Source organism: Notolepis coatsorum (genome assembly GCF_963971535.1).
Source record: "Notolepis coatsorum genome assembly, chromosome: 7".
Taxonomy (NCBI): domain Eukaryota; kingdom Metazoa; phylum Chordata; class Actinopteri; order Aulopiformes; family Paralepididae; genus Notolepis; species Notolepis coatsorum.
Genome location: NC_140171.1, coordinates 18903344 through 18919837, shown reverse-complemented (window position 1 = coordinate 18919837; position 16494 = coordinate 18903344). Strand labels below are relative to the sequence as shown.

The following is a 16494-nucleotide window of genomic DNA, read 5'->3' as shown; positions in this document are numbered from 1 at the left end:
CGGCGTCCGATAAATGTGGGCGAAGAAGAAGACGACGAACGACGGCCTACTTTTTTATGTTTTCTGATCCGCGCGGATGGACGCGCGGAGAGTAAATCCAGCGGTTAAATCCGTGCGCCTGTATCCCTCGCAATAGAAACGTGCAAGTTGCAGGGTGACGCGCGTGTTTGTTGAGCCGACCTGGCAAGTGTGAATAAATCCGCATAGGACCAGGATAACCCCGCACACTCACTCACTCAGTCAGTCAGTCAGACAGTCGCCCCCCACGCACACACGCATACCGGCAGCCAGGCACGCATACACACCGGGGGAGCGAAAGAGAGGCGGGGACGGGGGCGCGTCGTGGTTTGCCGAGTCAGCGGTACCGTTAAGTTAACCCACTATCTTCCGATGTCTGTGTGAGAATTTAGAATGTGTGTGTGCGTGTGTGTGTGTGTGTGAGAGAGAGAGAAATTATTCTCAATTCAATACATTTATATACGTAGGCGTAGCAACTTTAAAAGTTTATTGATTTAATTTTGACAATCAATGAGTGTATGATTCAAACAAGGCTACACAGTCAATTTCGCAGAGTAAATTTTACTCAAACTGAGTAAATTTTACTGATTGATTGATTGATTGATTGAAAAGTTTATTAACAGATTGCAGAATGGGTACAGTACAGTACAACTCAATACATACAAGTGTTAAGAGGATGCAGACCAGAGAAAGACTTTCATCTTGTTTACATCAGGCTCCCCCATTTTCAATTCATCATATGACACACACGACATACAGATAGACAGTACTGCTACATCTATACATTTATGACATACCAGATTTGCAAATACAGTAGGCCTACTGTTTGTGATACAAAAAAAATCCAGAAAAAGAGTGTATATACATTTGACATAGAAACTGTGCATTGGAGGAGGTTGGGTAGGTGGGGTGGGGCTGTACATTGAAGGTGGGGGGGGGGGGGGGGGGGGGTTGGGTAGGGGGGGGGGGGACACTGTACATTGGAATACTGACAAAGCCATGCTTGGTCTTTATTGTACAACTGGGTTAGGACATTTGTAGGGGCCAGTTTCGAATTGCAGTCTCCCGTAGGTGTTCTTTGAGAGTGTTTTTTAAGGTGGGTAGTGATTCACATTCCTTTACAGCTTTGGGTAGGGCGTTCCACATTGATGTGGCATAATTGCGAAACGTGTTTAGCCCCTTGTTTGAGCCGAATCTGGGTTTTACATGATTTGTGGAGCTCCCTCTGGTGTTGTGATCGTGGTATTCACTGACCTTTGGGAAGTATTTTGACATGTACATGGGTACCTTGGTCGTGTAGTGTATCTTGTAGACCAGGCCCATTGTAAGTTGCTGTACTCTGTCGTCTACTCTAAGCCATCCTAGGTTGGCAAAGTGTGCAGGGGTGAGGTGGGTTCTAGGAGTCAGGTCAAGCAGTAGTCTGACTAGTTTGTTTTGAGATGTTTGTAATTTGGTTTTTAGTGCCTTTGAGGTGCTTTGGTACCATGAGGTGCAAGCATAGTCGTAGTACCCTTGAATGAGTGCTCCTGCCAGAGTCTTCAGGGTATTCTTGTTTACCAGAGAGGAGATCCGGTACAAGAATCGAGTTCGTTGGTTGACTTTTTTTATTACATTGGATGCCATTTTGTCACAGGAAAGATTAGCGTCTAGGATGGAACCCAGGTAGGTAATTTCATCTTTCCTTGTGACAATATTGTCACCCACTGTAACTAAGAAGCCGTCGGTCTTGCTGAGTTTGTTATTTGAACCAAAGAGAATGGACTCTGTTTTGCCCATGTGTAATGATAGTTTGTTGTCGGCGAGCCATATGCAGATTTTACCTAGTTCCGAGCTGAGGGTTTTTTCAACCTGTAACTTGTTCTTGTCAGAGACCAGCAGGGCTGAGTCGTCCGCAAACAGGAACAAGTTGCAGTCACAAGCTGACGACATGTCATTTGCATAAATTAGGAACAGTAGTGGTCCTAGTATGCTTCCTTGTGGAACACCACAGTTCACTGTGAGGGGGGGGGATAGGGTACCGTTTACCTCCACCATCTGTTCTCTCCCCTCCAGTAAGATTGTATCCAGCTCACTGATAAACTATCAAAACCAATTGCTTTTAGCTTGTCAATCAGAATGGTGTGATTGACAGTGTCGAAGGCCTTTTGTAGGTCTAGCATGACCATGCCGCAGTATTTGCCCGCGTCCACCTCTTGCTTGATGTGGTCGTTCAAATAGAGAAGGCATGTGTCAGTGGAGTGGGATGTTCTGAAGCCAGATTGGAATTCGTAGATTAGATTTTTATCCGCGAGGTACTTTTCGACCTGTTCGTATACTATTTTTTCCATGACTTTCGAGATGGATGTAAGGATAGAAACAGGGCGGTAGTTGCCTGGGTCTAATTTGCTGCCCTTTTTGTGCAGGGGTGTTACTCTTGCTATTTTGAAGTCCTTGGGGACGTGTCCCTGTTTTATGGAGAGGTTTATTATGTGTGTGATGACTGGGGTGATGGCGGCTGCTGAGTCTCTGAGGAATTTGGAGGGGATGTTGTCATGGCCAGTGGCCTTGTTCGGTTGGAGGGCGCTCAGTTTATTGAGTACCTCATCTGTAGTTACCATTTTCAGTTTGAAATCGTCTTTGTGGACGCCTAGGTTCTTGTAGTATGCTACTATGTGTTCTACCCCATACTGCCCCATACCCATACCATACTGACTCAGTTTGAGTAAAATGTAGGGGAGAACGGGGGACGTTGTCACACTTTTTACTCTAGTGTGAATTGCTCATCATCAAAACATCTTTCAATAGTCATTCCTACATTAAATTGAAGCTTAAGATGTTGGCTTGAAATGTGTATCCCTCTCATTTTCCAACGTATTGTTGTAACAAAGAATTAATCACCTATCAAAGACACTCTGATACATTGTGACAACCAACCCCATCATGGGGATGGTTGTCATCACAGACTATGGGGTTGGTTGTCACACCATGTGTCAGAGTGTCTTTGATAGGTGATTAACTCTTTACAATACGTTGGAAAATGAGAGGGATACACATTTCAAGCCAACATATTAAGCTTCAATTTAATGTAGGAATGACTATTGAAAGATGTTTTGATGATGAGCAATTCACACTAGAGTAAAAAGTGTGACAAAAATAATCTTAAAAAGACAAGGCAGAACTACATTAGAAAGTTTAATTGCATTAACAAGTTGACAAAAATACATAACTTAATGCATCTTAACATGAACATAAACAGGAAACACATCTTTAGGCCATCCTATATAACAAAATAAGAACACAATAAATCGGCCTAACAATAATAGCCTATACACAACATGTGACAACCAACCCCAAATAAAATGTGACGACCAACCCCAACTGGAATGTCTTGATAGCATTAAGGCTAACAGCCATCTAACAACTAGCTAACAACAATCTAAACCAGGGGTCTCAAACTCGCAATTGCGGCCCGCTGGATGATATTTTGCGGCCCCCGACATCAAAGTAAAAAATATATATATATTAATTTCTTTTTTTAATGTTGTGGGACTTGTACAGCACTTTGTTCAACTTTGTCAGTGCTGTAAAGTTTAAACCTTTTTAAATCTAGACAAAGAAAACACTTTGCTTTCATGAAATATTGTAAGCTGTCATTTGAGGCTTTATAAAAGCAGCACAATGAACACAAATCTGTCAGTGCCGAGTCCGACCTCATCTTAAATAACAAACAGCATTGCTTGTTGTAGTTAACAAAGAGAGGCAGAGTTGATTTTGCAAAAAAAGAAAAAAAAACATATATATATATAATATATATAATATTTGATGCGGCCCAGACTCTACCTCCAGCGGCCCCCAGGTAAATTGAGTTTGAGACCCCTGATCTAAACTATAGCTATCCCTTCACACTTTTTAAGGGTAATAATTGTTTCATTATAAACCAATTGTGTAAAAGCCTAGAAGAAAAATACTGAGGAGCGGAATATTTACAAATGGACAATGGACATGAAAAACACAAAAAGTCCTCTCACCTCAAATTCAGCTGTTTCACTCCAAAGATGACAATGTAGGTGAACTCTGACCCCAATTCTGGACATTTAAATACCGGGAGACAGGATCCTCTGGCGGTGAAATATAATGAATGTGACAACAACCTACCCGTCTGACAACGTCCCCAGTTCTCCCCTACTCAGTTTGAGTAAAATTTACTCTGCGAAATTTACTGTGTATAAGTCAGTGGCGGCCGGCCGATAGTGGGCGCTAGAGCGCCGCTCCTCCCTGGTTAAAAGAAGAAGAAGAAGATTTTTTTTCTTTTTCTTTTTTAGAGCCCTATAAATAAAATAAACATGTTTAAAATGAATAATATTTACTCATTTTAAGTATGTTTGTGTTTCCAATGCACAATATAAAGTTAATATATCAAATATAAATAATTGTTTTCATTAACAGGAAGTGACTGTCTGATAGAGAATCATACCGCGTCTCTCGGAGACGCTCTCTGATTGTTAAGCTTAGCCACTCTTCGAAGTAGGTTATGGTTAGAGTTTGTCTTAGAGCGTGACAGCAAGTTCTTTCGACGGTTAAGCTTAGGCACTCTTTCAAAGTTGGTTAAGGTTAGAGTTTGTCTTAGAGCAGGGCGATAGAACGCCAGGTAGTTTGCAGGCTGTTCGACGCGGAAATGGGCAAAGACAGTAAGACACAGCTCATCAGTACTTGTGTTGTGCTAACAAGAAGCTATTTGCTGGATGCAGTCTGGACAGTGGATATACATCAACAGTCTGTGGGACAGTGGACATATACACTTTATCAAGCCCTCCTGGACCACGTTTCAACTAAACAGTGAGTTAATGCGGTCTCTCTCTCTCGCTCTCGCTCTCGCTCTCGCTCTCGCTCTCGCTCTCTCGCTCTCGCTCTCGCTCTCGCTCTCGCTCTCGCTCTCGCTCTCGCTCTCGCTCTCGCTCTCACTCTCACTCTCACTCTCACTCTCTCTCTCTCTCTCTCTCTCTCTCTCTCTCTCTCTCTCTCTCTCTCTCTCTCTCTCTCTCTCTCTCTCTCTCTCTCTCTCTCTCGCTCTCTCTCTCTCGCTCTCTCAACACAGCGTGTCATTGTTGTTGTTAATTTCGCCGTGGGTGATGCATAATGAATGAATGGTAACTTGTTTAAAATGACAAGATATATATATGTGTTCATTAGTGGATTGATCATACGTGTACTAGTGTAGTATGAATCAACTCGACTTAATGTTGGAAACGTTGTCCAGTCAGTGTCCGCTTGGTCAGCTGTCCGTGTTGTGTTTGTGGGGGGTCTGAATGAGTCAGAGTATTTGTGGGGGATGAGTGTGTGTGTGTGTGGGGGGGGGGGTCCTTAGTCATGTGTGTCTGTGGAGGGGGGGGGGGGGTCATGTGCGTAGGTGCAGCTGTGCAGGCGTCTCCCTGCTATCCAGCCAGTCCATCTCTAATGTTCCAGGGCCTGTCCCTCTGTAGGCTCATCCAGACCACACAGAAAGTCCACAAGTCCTTCCATCAGAACGTACACCTGATAGATAGATAGATAGATAGATAGATAGATAGATAGATAGATAGATAGATAGATAGATAGATAGATAGATAGATAGATAGATAGATAGATAGATAGATAGATAGATAGATAGATAGATAGATAGATAGATAGATAGATAGATAGATAGATAGATAAATAAATAAATACAGTAGATAGGTAGAAAGATAGATAGACAGACAGACAGACATATACAGCAGCAGTATGAGTAGGTGTTGTTAAATATCAATATGTTTGTCTTTCTTCCAACATGGCTGCCTGCAACCATTGGATAACCACTTTCCAAAAGAAAATACCTAATTTCTGTGCATGCTTTTACGGAAAGCATGATATAACTGTTCCACTGCGACGTGTTTATACGATCCAGTTATATAAAACACCAAATGTTTCATCTTTTGTTGATGTAACGTTACAGTATTTCTCATATATCAACTCATAGCAACCGTTTCTTCCAATATGGAGGATAAATGGGCATTCTAAACATTCAGTGAAAGGCCTCTATATGACACCATGACTATGAAGAGGATGCTAAAATATCAACGCCCCTGCGTTAAAATGCGACCACTAAACACTGCATGAAATATGAAAGTACTGGCCTTCTGGTGCAGGAGTCTCCTGTATTTGACTGTGAGCTCCTGCTGGCCGTCGAGGACATCTCGAGGCTCCTTCTTCTGCCTCCCCGCTGCTGGACTCGCGAGCTGATTGAAGGATTGATTGATTGATTGAAAATTGTATTAACAGATTGCAGAATGGGTACAATACAGTACGGCTCAATACACACAATGTTAAGGGGATGCAAACAAGAGAAAGACTTTCGTCTTGTTTACATCAAGTCCCCCATTTTCAATTCATTATAACATATGTGACATACATGACATACAGATAGACAGTACTGCTACATCTATAGACAGTACTGCTACATCTATAACACTCTTTCCTCTCCTTCACCCTTCTTATCGTGCTCCTGTCCACAGGATAGAGTTTAGAGCGATTGGGTGGGTGAAAGAGTAGATTATTACGAGTATAAAGAGTATGCATATTAGATTCGGTTAGATTAGATTAAAATATATTGTTATTATACAGCACAAGTACAGTACAACGAAAAGAGGTTTGGCATCCAACCAGAGTGCAAATGTAACGGTAAAGTGCAACAGCAATATAAAAGTACAGGTGATAAACTGGGTACAAAATATACAAATTAGTACTACTGAGCGTAGTGCTAATCAGATTGATTGATTGATTGATTGAAAACTTTATTAACAGATTGCAGAATGGGTACAATACAGTACAGCTCATACACACATTGTTAAGAGGATGCAGACCAGAGAAAGACTTTCGTCTTGTTTACATCAGGGTCCCCCATTTTCAATTCATCAGGACATATATGACATACATGACATACAGATAGTCAGTACTGCTACATCTATACATTTATGACATACCAGATTTGCAAATACAGTACTGTTTGTGATACAGAAGGAGTCAAGAAAAGGGAGTATATACATTTGACGTAGAAACTGTACATTGGAGGAGGTTGGGTGGGGGGGTTGGGTACACTGGGATATTGACAACCATACTGGGTAATTTACATTGGAGGTGGTTGGGGGGGGGGGGGGGGGCACACTGTATAAACAAGCAAAACTGTACATTGAGGGGGGGGGGGGACTCTGTACAAACAAACAAAATTGTACATTGGACTATTGACAAAACCATACTAGGTAAATGACTGTACATTGGAGGGGGTTGGGTTAGGATATTACAGGGGCCAGTGTTGAATTGCAGTCTCCCGTAGGTGTCTCTTGAGAGAGGTTTTGAAAGTGGGTAGTGATCCACATTCCTTTACAGCTTTGGGTAGGGCGTTCCACATTGATGTGGCATAATTGCGAACGTGTTTAGTCCCTTATTTGAGCCGAATCTGGGTTTAACATGTCAGATGTATGTACAGAGCTGTAGTATATACAGTTATATGACAGGTATAAAGACAGTATGGTAGTAGTCAGGGACGTGCACAGGACTTTAGAGGGGCAGGTGCTCAAAGGCTGAAGGGGCACTACACTAGTGTGTAATAGTAAGCGAGCGCGCGAAGCGCGCAACACATTTTTAAGGGCCTTTTCGGGCGGGGGGCCCCCTTTTTATGCTTTTTGGGGGTTTGGTGATCAAATATTGAATATTGAACTATAATAATCAGTGCAGGAGCTCACTTATCCTTGAAGGACACTTTTATCACTGACTTAAAAGGCCCATACATCTCCATAAATGTTCAGGGGGGAGGGAATAAGTGCTTACCCTACAGACCCCAAGAAGTGCTGTATATTCTGTATTGTTATTATAAATGCATTTTTTATTCCAATCCGGATTTGTATTTGAGATTCCCAAATCCCATCGGACTTGACTTCTTCGTGTCCCTCATGAGTGTAATACCAGCATTCAACTGTATGCGCCACAGCGGTTTCTATCATCATCATCATCATCACCACCCACGCGATGCATAAAATATATAGGTCCGCGGAGGCAAGGTGAGGAGGCTGTGCAAACTGCAATGGAATATGGGGCATCTCTCTCTCTTTACCTAATATTTTGATTCTATCCTGACATTTTCAGTTGGAAGGGCAGTCTATATGCGTAACGGTAAAAAAATTAAACATTTTTTTTTTCAAAAAGGGCACTTTTTTGATGAGGCTCAAAAAGGCAGGTGCTCAAGCACCCCTTGGCCTCTATGTGTGCACGTGCCTGGTAGTAGTCATACTGGCCAGCAGCATAACTAGTAAGAGGATATGTACAGAGATATAGATAGTATCTACAGATATATAAAAGCACTTTGAGATGGTCAAATATAAAGTGCGTTACAAATTGATTTATTTATTATTATTATTATTATTATTATTATTATTATTATTATTATTATTTTATTATTATTATTATTATTATTATTATTATTATTATTATTATTATTATATTATTATTATTATTATTTATTATTATTAAAAGGACTATGTGCAGGTAAGTAAAGACAGGTGTGGATATATATATATTACAGAATTATGGGTTATATGCAGGTGTACAGGAAAGTATATAGAGGGTTTATATGGAGGTATATTCAGACAAATATGGATATAGATATATATGCTGTAATGTAAAAATGTAAATGTTCTGTATATACAGCACTGTTGTACATGATATCATACAGAGCAAAGCAGTAGTATACGTATAAATTGAGTATAGGCAACAGAGTTCAGAGTTGTACAGTATGGGTAACAGAGCCTATAGGGTGTAGGTAATGGAGTCAGAGTATATTTCACTAATTGAGGCCAATGTATCTCCAAAAAGTAAACCTTTCAGAAATGAACAAAGTAACAACGCATTGCAAGTAAAAACATTGGAGTTGTTAGGTTTTCGCATGCCAGTAACATATACATACAAGAAATAACAGAAGTGATTGTATAAATTATTCATTTGTTGTAATTATGAGGATTTTTACTCAGAATTACATCTCTTCTGAGTAAATATATATTAAAGACATTAAAGGTGCTATAGATACAAATTGTAGAGTACTAATTTAAAAATAATAATACATCCACAGAGCTTTTAGAAAGGTGTAGAATACAAAATAAAAAATAAAAAATTCAAGCTTTATAACAAAATCTAGAATTGAATCTATCGAATTTCCTAGATAATCATGATCTCAAATCGAGAATTGATTTTAAATGGAACCATGACCCCAAAAACGTAATGGTGAGATTCCCATATTGACACCCCATACCGATTTCTCAAGCTAGTTTTCTCATAATAGCAAGATCATTTATAAGAGCATGTCTCTCAGTACAGGATGGGAAATATAGCCGTTTCCATGAATACAGAAGAATCTTATTCTTGTATAAATATCTGAGAAAATTGTCATAGCTGTACACAACAATACACAGGGACATGAAGTAACATGAAGAGAAGTTATTCTGTGTTAAATAGATATTAATACCTTAAATACATGTTATTCCTATGGCCTAAGACAGTCAGAAATAACATTGAACATGAACATCTCTAATAAACACCCAAAACTAGAGCTAAAAAGCAAATGTATGGAGTTGTCAGGTATAAAGTCTGGAGCTGCTCCTCAGACAATTAATTGGGAAAGATTGTATAGATGACACTCAGATCACCCATAGGGGAGCACTCTGTGTACACGTGTGTACTGTACGGTTTCTGTTCCAGAACTGAGAACACTACAGCTGCTCCTAGTAGTGCCTACAACTAGGCGTAAGCTCAGGGGGGACGTGCCTTCTCCGTTGTCGCCTCCAAAATGTGGAACGAGCTGCCACTGCAGATTAGGCAGGCCTCATCACTGCCCCGTTTCAAAGGCCTCCTTAAGACCCACCTTTTCTCTCTGGCTTTCGACACCATGTAGCTTGTTGATTTTATGATCTTATTGTCTTACTGTGTTGTTGTTGTTGTTGTTGTTGTTGTTGTTGTTGTTGTTGTTGTTGTTGTTGTTGTTGTTGTTGTTGTTGTTGTTGTTGTTGTTGTTGTATCGTTTTGTTACTGTGTCCTTTGCTTTTAAATATTTTTTAAGTACTCTGATCTATTTAAATTTGTATTGCTGCCTAGTTTACCTTCTTTTTTTTCTTCTCTTTTTTTGGTACTCTTGTTTTTATTTTAATTTGTAATCTATTTTTAGTGCTGCTTATAGTTTTTAATATGCTCCCTCTGTACAGCACTTTGTGCCCCTGTGGCTGTTAAAGCGTTTTATAAATAAAGTTGGATTGGATTGGATTGGAAAGCTTAATACACAAAATATGTCTCAGATTCCAGATTCCTGTCCATGGAGGAGTCTCTCAGACCAGTGTGAGTCTGACCTGACCGGTAAATGTCAAAATACCCCCCACCCTCCAATGTACAGTACTGTATATTTGTATGTCTTGTATGTCATAAATGTCTTGATGAATTGAAAATGGACCCTTGTGTAAACAAGATGAAAGTCTTTTTCCGGTCTGCATCCTCTTAGCAGTTGTTTGTATTGAGCCGTACTGTATTGTACACGTTCTGTTAATAAAGTTTTCAATCAATCAATCAAACCTCTCTGGTTTCTGCATGGCTTTGGGAGAGTTCATGTTCACCAATAATAATAATAACTTTCCTAGACCATGGAAGTCACATACTGGAATTCCTAATTTGAGTGGTGTTCCCCTTTAGGCTGTTTGAGCTACATGCTGATAGCATCTTCAGAATGAGTCGTCACAGCGCTCATCTTCCTTTTTCTTCATGGACATCCGGATTATTACATAAAATACTGCATAGTTCAGAGTTTGTTTTCGATTGTACTGTAGTATTCCAGCTTGTGTGCCGATTACTGCCGCTGTGTGTGTGTGTGCGTGTGCGCAGATGGCTAAGCCTGGTACAGGTGTCGTAATTCACACCCTGGACACACAGTTGGAGAGCAGGTGCACATTTTCACAGTGTCCCATTTCCATGGCACCCAGTGACTAATAGGCTGTACCTTATGTGTGAGAGAGAGAGAGGGAGAGAGGGAAAGAGATAGAGAGAGATAGAGAAAGACAACAGGAGACATACAGACAAAGCTGAGGAAATCTGTGATTATAGTTGTTCCTGAAGTGACATTGAGTCATGAGGGTTTGTGTTGTGCTACAGCTCCACCAAGTCAATGGTTGCTATGAAAACAACTACTTTCAGGTGTGAGCAGGACGACACAAATACACTCAGAAATAGTGGTGCGGTGTGCAGAAATGGAAAACAGGGCTGCTAGCTACTCGACTTAAGAGTTGTAGGGTATTTAGACAAATCCAATTGTTGATTTCATGGTCAAATCTGTAGAATATTTTAGTTTTCCAACATGCAATTTACGCAGAGGGGCCTCTTTCAATCTAGTGCTTACCAGAAATTTACTCAGCACAATCTCAGGAGGCTCATACAGAACCAAGCATTTCACTGTAATGTACATGTACCTTATATTTGACAAATAAAACAAAACTTGAAACCTGAACTTGTCGAATGAGACCAAATCAACATATGAATCGACTATGAGCAGAAATATTCATTAGACATATATGGGTGTAGTGTTTCAATCAAATCAATCAATCAATGAATCAATCATAAGTAAAAGACAGAAAAATCACATTCCTGTTATTTGCTGGTCGTCTTCTCCAGTAAATCATTTCCCCAAGACTTTCTTGCTAGCAGGTAATAACTCGGATGTCCCAGGAAGGCTAGAACAGGGAGGACTGGCGCTGTGAACCCAGCGCACCAACACTGAAAAGGGTTTACTGTTAGCGAATACATTCCCACCGGACCAGCCGTGTGTTAAAATGTGCGGAGCGCTGTGAATTATAATTACTTTGTTCGTGAAATACAATGAACGTACTTAGATTTGTCTTGCTGGCGTTGGCACACAGTACATACGGATGCACAAGGCACAAGTACCTCACATACAGTGCAAGACGTACCGTACAATAGACAGTAAACCATGAAGGCAAATTACTTTGAAGTGTATCTCAATTAGGTATTGTTGGTACATAACATTTACATTTACATTCAGTCATTTAGCTGAAGCTTTTATCCAAAGTGACTTACAAGTTCTGTACAACAGGTCAGCAGGAAGAGTACAACTCTTTCAGCTAAGTAACAATGTTCATCAAACATTGGGTGCTACAGTCTTGAGTGCATAGTAGTAAAGACAGATGAGCATAGTAGGTAGTAATATAGGCAAAGATGATGATATTAAAAAAACAGTACGAAGGTTAGTATATCTTTTCTTTTTTCATTTCAGATATAGAATACGTGTGTTTTTAGTCTACGGTGGAAAATGTTATATATACATAAGTATATCAGAATCAGAATAACTTGTATTTGCCAAGTCAACTAGTGGTCAGATACATCATTGGATACCTTCTGGACATCGGGATACTGAGACTGAATGAATATGGATATGGGGCTTTGACCTGCTTGTCCCTGCAATTGACCATATTCACACCCGGTGGCCATTTTGCTCTTACATCACACCACTCAGGTTGGGATTCCTTTCGCCGTGTAAATAGGGTCAATGTTACTGTTTTCATTCATAACATGGTCATACAGGGACGTTCTGTGGGATGGCACCGGGTCTTGAGGCGGGAAATACTGTGGAGCAGATTTACCCTGGATATCTGCTCACATTCATGACCCTGTGCAGGAAGTGTTGCTAAACATCTCAGGGATGGCATGCATGTGCGAACGGAGTATGTGAAAGACATGTGAAACACACACACGCACGCGCATACACACACACACACACACACACACACACACACACACACACACACGCGCATCCTATCTACACAAGCTTATGTTCATAATGAGATGTTTTAGTATCTGCTGTCACCTAGTGGCATAAGAGGGAACAGCTTCTCCTTTAACTTTCTTTCATACACAGTAGAGGCAGGTACAGTAGGCAGGTACACAGACACACACACGACGTACACACAAACACATACACAAACACATAAACACACACACATATACACACAAACACATAACTGTACATACACACACACACACAGGTTTTTTCTCACCTCTGACTTCTCTTTTGCCAGTAACTTGGCCACTCTCTTCTCCTCCTTAGCAGTGGCTTCTTTTGCCGGTAACTTGGAGGCTCCTTTATGGTCGTGTTTCTTCTTGGCGCTCCCCACTCTCTCCTCCTCTTTCAGCACCTCCTGCAAAGCTAGATCAGAATCACAGCTCTCAGCGAGGAGGAATGACCATCGGGACGCCTGTGTGTGAGAGAAGCCTATCGGATGAACACCTAAGAAGTCCCAGAGTCGGGCACGAAGACGACTGACCTACCGTTTGTCCGGGGTAGTTGCCATTGGAGGATCAAGAAAAGAGGACGGGGTCTGAAATAGGTCAGTTATTATTCCGATTAACGGCCATGCGTTTTTGAAATGTCACACTGGCGTTTACTGTCGGGGACCGATAGGGGTGTGAAACTGCTGGAGCCATAAGACTATATCAGTTCTGTATCGTTAGTGGCTTAGCTTGGCATCACTACTGCACTATCTCGCGTACGTGCACGCGTACTGAATAAACCACAAATGTACCTCTAATACCAGTATTAGTCTGACCACACCCCTCATCAGCTTACCTTCATAAGCAGGTGTGTGGTCACCTGCTCTCCTCCTTCTCGCTTTCACCACAAGGAAGAGGTGCCTCGGTAGATCCCCACACTTGACACCATGATGGAAGAAATTGGATTAGGAACAGCTTTGGGAAACAAGGATACGTTGACATCATATCTTTATTTTCTCTCTCACTATTTTCGAGAAAATACGGCGATATTGTCTTCGTACTGGAGTGTCTGGAAGATGATGATCATTCTAAAAACCCTCCACCGGTTTTCGTATTGGGAGCACGCCGCTGCATGCTTCTCAACTGCAGTTCCTTGCTGTGTTTGTTGGGGTGAAACCTGTCAGGCCACAGCTGAACTGTCGGACATGCCGCTGTTGTGAGAAGCGGTGCGTTCCAGGTTGGGTGAGTAGTGTTTGCTGGCGGGCTCCACTTGTCTGTTAGTGCTATGGGGGCTACTTGACAAAGTTTATGGAAACCGGCCCCAGGCTAGGGTCCTTTGTTTGGCCACCTAGGCGACAGAAGACCTTGGTCTGAAGACCATTATAGTTTTAACTATAGTGGGCCGCGACCATTGACACTGGTGATCCCTGTGTGTTCTGGACGAGTGGATTCTCTCTGTCACCGTGTTAAGGCCCCATCTTTCATATCCAAATGAGAGTATTCCTTCACGAGGGGATATGTGCATGTAATGTGCGATAGCGGCAGATTCATGTTTAAAGTCAGCTACACAGGCCAGTTGGTACTGTGCTGATTTCCGTCGGACGTGGTAATGTCACCGTTGTGAAGCGGTGTTGACGTCTTGTTTTCTCTTTTCTCTTAAAAAGTGAGGAGAGGTTCAGAACGGCGGCCTGTCTGGGTGAGTGTTATGTCATTGTTTACATGTTCATAGCTTACGGTTAGCCGGTCAGCTGTTAACTGCTGCGTTAGCCTGCTGGATCGCTGCATGGCCTGCTTAAGGCCTACTATTAGGGCGCGGGGTAGCTTAGCTTCTCGCGCGCCGCCGGGAGCTCGCTTCTGATCGCCGTTGGCTTGATGCTATTCTGTTGAACGTGCTTTGATTTGAACATGTTTTACACTCTTGACCGCGACGTCATCCTTGACAGGGGATGTTTCGTCGACCCTGCCCTGAGCCTGGACGGGGATTGCGTCAACAAAAAGGACTGTAGCGACTGGTTGGAGCGGCGACGCTGCCCGGATCGAACAACACAGGACGGCTGTGTTCTACGGTGTCTTGTGACTGCACTTCGCTGATCTGCGTTCCGGGTAGGTACGGGGTTGACCAGACCTCATAACACGTCTTCTGGTTTTACTTTGCTAAATGTATTGTGAATAACGGTGTTTTTTCCCAAAACGTGTGTTGTTGCAATACATTTAGGATACGTTGCGGGTTATGTGTGAGCTGTTTTTGTCACTGGCAGTTAGCTTCTCCGTGCAGATCGTGATGTATTGATCTGGTTGTTGTGTGAGAAACATCATGGTGTTTATGTGTACCGTGTACTCACTACTAAGGCAACTAACCTATGAAGCTATGCTTGGTGACAAGTGAGTAAAAGAATGTTCTTTCTCAGACTGTGATGACAATGAACAGTGTGTTCACACATTAACAGGGTTTCCTGTTTTAACTGGCCGTATTGAGGGTAAAATAGGAGGATTGTGTTTTTCCCCCCCGGTTCCCTGGGGACTTTATCACCTCCTATCAGACATGTTGTGCATTAATTGTGTCTTTTGTGTGGTAGGGATACGATGTAACTCTTAGCTTGATTGCTGAGGTTGTGCTAAATCTGCTGGAGAAACTTATTTCCTAAAGGGAAATTGGTTTGGTTGCTGTCATGTGTGCTTAGCAAGGCCTGTGGTCGATACTAATCAAGAATGATGTATTCTCTCATTGTGAAAAAAACGGCGTTCCTCTGTTGAGTGTTTTTGCCATTTTTTGTAGGTGATGATGGGTTGTGTGTGTCATGTGACCTACAACTGGGTTGTACTGGCCACAGAAGCACATGTGTATGTTGGACCGGGGTTCTTAGAGCCCTCTCTATTCTGTGTTTTTCCTTAGTAAAAATCAGATAGCAGGTTAGCTCATGCGCTGTGTGGAGCTGTGAAACGCTTCATAGAGCTGACTATGACTGTGTCATATTCTCTTTTTGTCGTTACGTCGTATCATGGGTGTGGGGTCGTAAAAGGGGTGAACTGGTAACCTTTCCTCTCCCCATTGTTCTGTCGGTCAGGGGTACACCCCCTGTCCTTCAAGGTTCCCGTCACGTGGCGGTTCGGCACGTTACGGGGGGGGGGGGGGGGGGGGGGGGGAGGGAGTTCCTGGTCCCACGGCCTGGTATATTGGGCGTGTGCACCGCAGGAATTCCCCCGCCATAGAGTACGTCACCGTGCGCGTCTCTGTTGGTAGGACTTCCGTGTGCTGTTCAGGTCCATGTGATGGATCTGTTTTCAGGGGGGGTGGTCAGGGCTCCTCCTCACCAAGCGCCTATTCAGGCCTTCTGTGAGTTCGGACTCCTTCTTCCATGTGAGGAAGCCTCCATCAGAGTACAGAGCCTTCCTCCTCAGATTGTCAAAGTGAGTGGACCCTCTAGAAGGGTCCTTTTCTATTGTATGTATATTCGATTCAATTCGTTTATTGAGTGTGTATGGGTTCAGTGCCTCTTCCCCGGAGGCCCTAAAACCAGTTTTTTACATGGCTCAAGGTGCAATATATTCTTTTCAATCTGTACAGCTCGCGTGGGAAGTCTCTCTGGGGATCCCCGTCTCTTTCCTATGGGAGGGTGGTGGGATGTAAAAATGTGAACATTTTTTACCCTGGCTGTGTAGACTGGGATACATACT

At 42.3% G+C, this 16494-nt stretch overlaps 1 protein-coding gene across 1 annotated transcript in view; it reads right to left on the bottom strand.

The window, feature by feature from the left end:
* Positions 1 to 9444: 9444 nt before the first annotated feature.
* Positions 9445 to 16494, bottom strand: part of mycbpap (mycbp associated protein) — a gene marked incomplete at both ends in the record, with an annotated part of 83632 nt that continues 76582 nt past the window's right edge. Inside the window, 2 exons of the mRNA XM_084318204.1 lie at positions 9445 to 9450; positions 13107 to 13255. Coding sequence (XP_084174330.1) covers positions 9445 to 9450; positions 13107 to 13255 — 155 coding nt within the window. The remainder of the gene's footprint in view (positions 9451 to 13106; positions 13256 to 16494) is intronic.